This window comes from Doryrhamphus excisus, chromosome 11 (assembly GCF_030265055.1).
Source record: "Doryrhamphus excisus isolate RoL2022-K1 chromosome 11, RoL_Dexc_1.0, whole genome shotgun sequence".
NCBI classification, from domain to species: domain Eukaryota; kingdom Metazoa; phylum Chordata; class Actinopteri; order Syngnathiformes; family Syngnathidae; genus Doryrhamphus; species Doryrhamphus excisus.
In genome coordinates this window covers 20,521,059-20,529,547 of record NC_080476.1, presented here as the reverse complement: position 1 = coordinate 20,529,547, position 8,489 = coordinate 20,521,059, and the positions used below count along the sequence as shown (strand labels likewise).

At 42.5% G+C, this 8,489-nt stretch overlaps 1 protein-coding gene across 2 annotated transcripts in view; it reads right to left on the bottom strand.

The window, feature by feature from the left end:
* Nucleotides 1-1,492: 1,492 nt before the first annotated feature.
* The window catches only part of LOC131137953 (tyrosine-protein kinase CSK-like), a 50,031-nt gene continuing 43,034 nt past the window's right edge, over nt 1,493-8,489 (bottom strand). For both annotated transcript variants that reach the window (XM_058086440.1, XM_058086439.1), the window contains exons 10-13: nt 8,343-8,416; nt 7,399-7,594; nt 7,231-7,317; nt 1,493-2,135 (exon numbers count right to left, since the gene is read on the bottom strand). In XM_058086440.1, the coding sequence (XP_057942423.1) occupies nt 1,941-2,135; nt 7,231-7,317; nt 7,399-7,594; nt 8,343-8,416 (552 nt within the window). In that variant the 3' untranslated portion in view covers nt 1,493-1,940. The remainder of the gene's footprint in view (nt 2,136-7,230; nt 7,318-7,398; nt 7,595-8,342; nt 8,417-8,489) is intronic.

Below are 8,489 nucleotides of genomic sequence, written 5' to 3'. Positions count from 1 at the left end.
TGAGTCCCTTGGTCGCAAAATAAAAGTTCCGCATGAAATATGATACAACAACCAGGTTTGCTTTACTGTGTGACTAAATGACTTTAAACCAGGGGTCTCAAACTCAATTTACCTGGGGGCCACTGGAGCTAGGGTCTGGGCAAGTCTGGGCCGCATCAGGTTCCCCCCCCCAAAAAAAACGCATTTATTAAAAACAGAAAAATATACAAACTTTTTCAGTGCTTTGGTTCCGATTTTCTACAATAAAAGCTCTGATAAAACATTCCACTGTTCTCAAATATCTTACTTTTTATTTTTCTGCACAAAATAAGATGGAAAATAAAGAAATCAAGAATAAAGAAAATCAATCAATCAGTAATAAATAAATATAATAATAATAATAAAAAGTTAAGAAAGCACATATAGTTGGTGGGTAGACAAATGATTTTTTTCATATTAAAATGAACAAAGCATTATTAGAGCCCTGTAGACATGACAAAACACGACTATAGTCACATTTATACTCTTTTTATTTACAACATATTGCGCAACTGCAGGGTCTTGAGACACATGCTAACTCGCAAACTAGAGAGCTAGCGACCTAAACGGTAGCCTTCAAGTTATTTCCTTTCAACTTAAATAGCCAAAAACGTACCACTTCCACACGGATAGCGAGGATAACTATTAACAGTTATTTAACCTTTAACATGAACATGAATCAAACGTAATCATTTTTTCTGGGTACATGATACCATACAGCATCCATATCAAACTTTAAACTTTCATATCAAGGCGGGGGGCCTCAAACTAGTGTCCTGCGGGCCACATTTGGCCCGCGGGCCGCGTGTTTGAGACCCCTGTTCTACAGAGCTTGAATGGAAGCCAGCAACTTAAATAGCCAAAAACTTACCACTTCCACACGGATAGGGAGGATAACTATTAACAGTTATTTAACCTTTAACATGAACATGAATGAAACTTAATAATTGTACCCAATTAGCAAGTTAGCATGGTACTCAGTTCCATCTGGGAGCAGCGTGGTAACTTTAACAACATGCTTGATGAGATGCTTTATCTTGACGTGGATTTTCCCTTTTATTCCAAATCATTTCCTGCATTTATTTGTACCCAGCGTCATAAGCCTTTAGCTTCATTGCTAATCCAAAGCAAAACAGGGCGGGGTAACAGTATGGGCGGGGCAAAATCATGTTCATTGTGTCCGGTGTGCACACAGCTTTGGTATCAAGGTGGGGGCCTCAAACTAGCGTCTCGCGGGCCGCAAGTTTGAGACCCCTGGTCTAGAGACAGTGCCACTGAGGAAAAGACAGGAAGCAGAAGTGGAGGTAGCAGAGATGAGGATGCTGAGGTTCTCATTGGGAGTGACCAGGATGGATAGGATCAGGAAGGAGCACATCAGAGGGACATGACATGTTAGATGTCTTGTTATCGGCCAGACTGATTGGGACATGTCCAGGGGGGGGGGGGGGGGGGGGGGGGGGGGGGGGGGGCATGAGGGTAGTTGGTGTGAGAGAGACGGATGCAGAAGATGGGGTTGGATGGAGGCCAAGGCTAAGGCCAAAGAGAAAGAAGAATTTATATACATATATATTATTATATACAAATGATTTATTAGGCCAAATACATATATGCACATTTGCAGGGCAGTGAATGTCAACGACTGTCTGGGGGGGTCCCGGGGGTCCCGGGGGGTCCCACCTTGATGTCATACTGGCTCTTGTCTCTAAAGCACAATTCATCTTCAGAAGGAATCAATGCAGGTTGAAAACGTAGAGAAATGATGAAGTCAAACACGAAGCTGCAGCGTTGCCAAATGTCACGGTCAATGCTGGGTTCCACTAAAAGGCTCCGACATTGAGAGCGAAGGTAAAGTTAAAGCAACATAAGGACATGTTGTGAACGTCGTGGATGTCCTCAAATCGACTTGTCTGGTTCATGTGTAGTCACAGCTGGGTGCATCTTTTGCGTACGCCCTGGCAGGTGTTTAGTAGCCACGCCTTCAACTGGTCAAAAGTGGGGCGACGAGCGGGATCCAGTTCCCAGCATCTCGTCATGATGTCATAGACAGCTGTAGGACACCCATCTGGGGGGGGCATCCGGTATCCTCGCTCCAGCAAAGCCCCCACCTCTTTTAATTTCTGCACAATGGGAACAATAGAGTTGATGTTGTTAACCACTATGTTGTTAAGACTAGTACAATGAGAGCTGTCCTATCTAGTCTTTCAGCATGAACCAGTCAAGTCTAGTGAGATGAGAGCTGTCCTATCTAGTCTTTCAGCATGAACCAGTAAAGTCTAGTGAGATGAGAGCTGTCCTATCTAGTCTTTCAGCATGAACCAGTAAAGTCTAGTGAGATGAGAGCTGTCCTATCTAGTCTTTCAGCATGAACCAGTAAAGTCTAGTGAGATTAGAGCTGTCCTATCTAGTCTTTCAGCATGAACCAATAGTCTAGTACAATGAGAGCTGTCCTATCTAGTCTTTCAGCATGAACCAGTAAAGTCCACTGAGATGGGTGCTGTCCTATCTAGTCTTTCAGCATGAATCAGCAATGTCTAGTGAGATGGGTGCTGTCCTATCTAGTCTTTCAGCATGAACCAGTAAAGTCTAGTGAGATGTGAGCTGTCCTAGCTAGTCTTTCAGCATGAACCAGTAAAGTCTAGTACGATGAGAGTTGCCCTATCTAGTCTTTCAGCATGAACCAGTAAAGTCTAGTACAATGAGAGTTGTCCTATCTAGTTTTTCAGCATGAACCAGTAAAGTCTAGTGAGATGAGAGCTGTCCTATCTAGTCTTTCAGCATGAACCAGTAAAGTCTAGTGAGATGAGAGCTGTCCTATCTAGTCTTTCAGCATGAACCAGTAAAGTCTAGTGAGATTAGAGCTGTCCTATCTAGTCTTTCAGCATGAACCAGTAAAGTCTAGTGAGATTAGAGCTGTCCTATCTAGTCTTTCAGCATGAACCAATAGTCTAGTACAATGAGAGCTGTCCTATCTAGTCTTTCAGCATGAACCAGTAAAGTCCACTGAGATGGGTGCTGTCCTATCTAGTCTTTCAGCATGAATCAGCAATGTCTAGTGAGATGGGTGCTGTCCTATCTAGTCTTTCAGCATGAACCAGTAAAGTCTAGTGAGATGAGAGCTGTCCTATCTAGTCTTTCAGCATGACCCAGTAAAGTCTGGTGAGATTAGAGCTGTCCTATCTAGTCTCACCACAAACCAGTAAAGTCTAGTGAGATGACAGCTGTCCTATCTAGTCTTTCAGCATGAACCAGTAAAGTCTAGTGAGATGAGAGCTGTCCTATCTAGTCTTTCAGCATGAACCAGTAAAGTCTAGTACGATGAGAGCTGTCCTATCTAGTCTTTCAGCATGAACCAGTAAAGTCTAGTGAGATGAGAGCTGTCCTATCTAGTCTTTCAGCATGAACCAGTAAAGTCTAGTGAGATGAGAGCTGTCCTATCTAGTCTTTCAGCATGAACCAGTAAAGTCTAGTGAGATGAGAGCTGTCCTATCTAGTCTTTCAGCATGAACCAGTAAAGTCTAGTGAGATGAGAGCTGTCCTATCTAGTCTTTCAGCATGAACCAGTAAAGTCTAGTGAGATTAGAGCTGTCCTATCTAGTCTTTCAGCATGAACCAATAGTCTAGTACAATGAGAGCTGTCCTATCTAGTCTTTCAGCATGAACCAGTAAAGTCTAGTGAGATGGGTGCTGTCCTATCTAATCTTTCACCACAAACCAGTAAAGTCTAGTGAGATGTGAGCTGTCCTATCTAGTCTTTCAGCATGAACCAGTAAAGTCTAGTGAGATTAGAGCTGTCCTATCTAGTCTTTCAGCATGAACCAGTAAAGTCCACTGAGATGGGTGCTGTCCTATCTAGTCTTTCAGCATGAACCAGTAAAGTCCACTGAGATGGGTGCTGTCCTATCTAGTCTTTCAGCATGAATCAGCAATGTCTAGTGAGATGGGTGCTGTCCTATCTAGTCTTTCAGCATGAACCAGTAAAGTCTAGTACGATGAGAGTTGCCCTATCTAGTCTTTCAGCATGAACCAGTAAAGTCTAGTACAATGAGAGCTGTCCTATCTAGTCTTTCAGCATGAACCAGTAAAGTCTAGTGAGATGGGCGCTGTCCTATCTAGTCTTTCAGCATGAACCAGTAAAGTCTAGTGAGATTAGAGCTGTCCTATCTAGTCTTTCAGCATGAACCAATAGTCTAGTACAATGAGAGCTGTCCTATCTAGTCTTTCAGCATGAACCAGTAAAGTCTAGTGAGATGGGTGCTGTCCTATCTAATCTTTCACCACAAACCAGTAAAGTCTAGTGAGATGTGAGCTGTCCTATCTAGTCTTTCAGCATGAACCAGTAAAGTCTAGTGAGATTAGAGCTGTCCTATCTAGTCTTTCAGCATGAACCAGTAAAGTCTAGTGAGATGTGAGCTGTCCTATCTAGTCTTTCAGCATGAACCAGTAAAGTCTAGTGAGATGAGAGCTGTCCTATCTAGTCTTTCAGCATGAACCAGTAAAGTCTAGTGAGATGAGAGCTGTCCTATCTAGTCTTTCACCACAAACCAGTAAAGTCTAGTGAGATGACAGCTGTCCTATCTAGTCTTTCAGCATGAACCAGTAAAGTCTAGTGAGATGAGAGCTGTCCTATCTAGTCTTTCAGCATGAACCAGTAAAGTCTAGTGAGATGAGAGCTGTCCTATCTAGTCTTTCAGCATGAACCAGTAAAGTCTAGTGAGATGAGAGCTGTCCTATCTAGTCTTTCAGCATGAACCAGTAAAGTCTAGTGAGATTAGAGCTGTCCTATCTAGTCTTTCAGCATGAACCAATAGTCTAGTACAATGAGAGCTGTCCTATCTAGTCTTTCAGCATGAACCAGTAAAGTCTAGTGAGATGGGTGCTGTCCTATCTAATCTTTCACCACAAACCAGTAAAGTCTAGTGAGATGTGAGCTGTCCTATCTAGTCTTTCAGCATGAACCAGTAAAGTCTAGTGAGATTAGAGCTGTCCTATCTAGTCTTTCAGCATGAACCAGTAAAGTCCACTGAGATGGGTGCTGTCCTATCTAGTCTTTCAGCATGAATCAGCAATGTCTAGTGAGATGGGTGCTGTCCTATCTAGTCTTTCAGCATGAACCAGTAAAGTCTAGTACGATGAGAGTTGCCCTATCTAGTCTTTCAGCATGAACCAGTAAAGTCTAGTACAATGAGAGCTGTCCTATCTAGTCTTTCAGCATGAACCAGTAAAGTCTAGTGAGATGGGCGCTGTCCTATCTAGTCTTTCAGCATGAACCAGTAAAGTCTAGTGAGATTAGAGCTGTCCTATCTAGTCTTTCAGCATGAACCAATAGTCTAGTACAATGAGAGCTGTCCTATCTAGTCTTTCAGCATGAACCAGTAAAGTCTAGTGAGATGGGTGCTGTCCTATCTAATCTTTCACCACAAACCAGTAAAGTCTAGTGAGATGTGAGCTGTCCTATCTAGTCTTTCAGCATGAACCAGTAAAGTCTAGTGAGATTAGAGCTGTCCTATCTAGTCTTTCAGCATGAACCAGTAAAGTCTAGTGAGATGTGAGCTGTCCTATCTAGTCTTTCAGCATGAACCAGTAAAGTCTAGTGAGATGAGAGCTGTCCTATCTAGTCTTTCAGCATGAACCAGTAAAGTCTAGTGAGATGAGAGCTGTCCTATCTAGTCTTTCACCACAAACCAGTAAAGTCTAGTGAGATGACAGCTGTCCTATCTAGTCTTTCAACACAATCTGATGAATTCTAGTCAAACTGGAGCTGCCCTATCTCGTCTGTGAGCATGAACCAATGCAGTTGAATCTGACAACAGCTGTCCTGTCTGGTCCTTGAGAATGGACCAATCAATGTCTTCTAAGAGCCCAGCAGTCCAGCAACGATTGAGTCAAAGCCCTGAGAATCCATTGGCCTGGACCAATGAATGAGTATATTTGGTCAAATCTTTAAGACTTCAATGCGAGCCGGGCCTCCTTACAGAGGCATGCCCAGATACACTATAGGCCTGCCCCCCCCCCCCCCCCAGTTGACTGTTTACGGTGTTAGCGATGGCTCCGAGGATATGTTTCTTCGATAGCAAGTTGTAAGTAGCAATTATTTCAATTATTACCAGTATTCTAACAGTGTTTATTTAGTGCAAGTCATGGACAAAAGGTGCTTGTCTGTGTAGCATTATAGAGTGTGCATACAGGGAGTGTGGAGTGTGCATGCAGCCCCCCCAATGTCTGGAGTGGAAAATAGCCTTTTTCCACCACAACCAGTGTGTCTACCCGAGTTTTTAAACATGGGTAGTCCCGCAAAAAACATGAAATGACCTCATTCCAGTATGATGGGGTGCAAAGATTGCCTGGACGCAGTAAACGCGGACCTACGTTACTACTGTTTGAGTTTACACACGGTGGGTCAGGGGTCTCCAGCCAGTAGCTCCTGAGCTCCCAGTCGATGCTAACCACTCTCAAAAGGGTTTATTCATTTATTATCAACTCCTGTGCCGCCAAAAAGTGGGGTTCGGCAGCTGGACCGGAAGTCTTTGGGAGCGCTTGGGAGTGTGACCAATCACAGCAAAGCGGCAGTGCCTGGAGGCGGGCCATGGGTGGAATAACCTGAAACAGACTATTTTGGGAATCCCAGGAAAACCAGCCGGAATGAAAATGAGCATAATAGCCCCCCCCCTTGAAAGCATCGCCTTCCCCAGTAGCATCAAAGCGTCAGTCTTGTATCTTTATTGATGGGATTTGGCCAATAAACTGCATTAGGACAAACAAGTTTAAATAGTTGTTTATTTTAAACTTGAATAGTACTTGTCTTGTATGACTCTTAGCTACCTTTTGAGGGTTAGGTTGCTGTGTAGTGATTTTAGCCTTCCATCGACGATGAGACTATATTGAGTAACGACCTCCTACGTTTCTCATGCGTTGTGAGGTTTCTCATAGCCTGGTCCTAACAGACTCGTGCTTGCTAGTGGTGTGCGATACCGCACGATTTGATATCAAACGAATAACAAGTAAATACAGGGCCAGTGTCGCTGAAATCGATATTATTTTTTTTATTTAGGTGGCATCATCACCATCTGAATCAGAATTAATTCTTATGACCTTTTTTGTATTAATCAGTTAAAAATCAGGAAATAATTCTCATTTCAAATTAGACAAATTAGACAACACAAAAAAGGAGTCTTTAAATTCAGGAAAAGGAGTCCTTAAATTGGGCATACTTACAACTTTGGGGTAAGGCATTCGACCAAAAGAGTAAATCTCCCAAAGTAAAACACCGTAACTCCAAACATCTGATTTGGTGGAGAATTTCTTTTGATAGAAAGAGAAAAAAAAGCCATTTATAATCTTTTCAACAATTGTTGGCAAAAAAAAGGTCACCCAAGGCAGCACCTTTTCTCTGAGGGCCTCTGGTGACGTCCACTTCACAGGCAGCTTGTCAGCATCCTGAACGGAAGACGCCTTCTTGGTCAAACCAAAGTCACTGACTTTAGCCACATGGTCCTCTGACAAAAGAACATTTCGGGCTGCAAGATCGCGGTGGACGAAATGATTGGCCTCCAAATACACCATGGCGTCACACACATTTCTGCACGGGAGGAGAAAACGACTCAGCTAGGTGGCGGTCATGGTCATGAATCATATGTATCACAATATTCACTTTAGCTACATGAGAGGAATATACAGTAATGCAGTTATTTATCAATGTTAATTGCTTACGTTAAGTAGGATTCCTTTAAATAGGTTTTTTTTTAACATTATTAGAAACCTCAAGACATGAAATAACACCCCTATAGTCACCTTTAACAAATCCTCAAGTAGAGTAGACATAGCAAAAGAAAAAACAAAAAAGACATAAATCTTGTGTGTGTTGCAGTAAATATGTTCCGGTGCTAAAGGAAGTCAGTGGGCGGCGGACAGGAAGTTGGGGGTTGAGAGATGAGTTTCAGCTTGATGTGGGTTGTGGCCGCGACAGCAGCCCGTGTCATGGATTGTTGGGCCTATTGTGTGATTCAAAACTGTAAAAAAAAAAAAAAAAAAAAAAGCCTGTCGTACCGACAATCAAGTCTGGTGCTTGTGTGTCTCACCCGACATTACATTAAACCAAATGACCAGTGTAGAATACAACATATCTTCAAAACATCCTTGAATGCGTTTTCTGAATTCCTTATTTTTGTATTTGACATTTCTATGCTTGAAAATGCTTAATTTGCAAAAAATATGTAACATTTACTTAAATATGCATTTTTTTTTTGACAAATATTGCACCACAAAACAACATCATTTATTCATGAATATATTTTTGATGAACCGTGATACTGTTTGTAACTACTCACAGTGAAAAATTAAGGAGAGCAACTTCACCGAGTACAGTCCGCCCTCTAGAACGTAGGTAGTCCACTAAGGTGCCCTGCAAACACACACACACACACACACACACACACAAACGTGTAAGTCAAGTCGTGAGGTTGTCGATGAGAAGG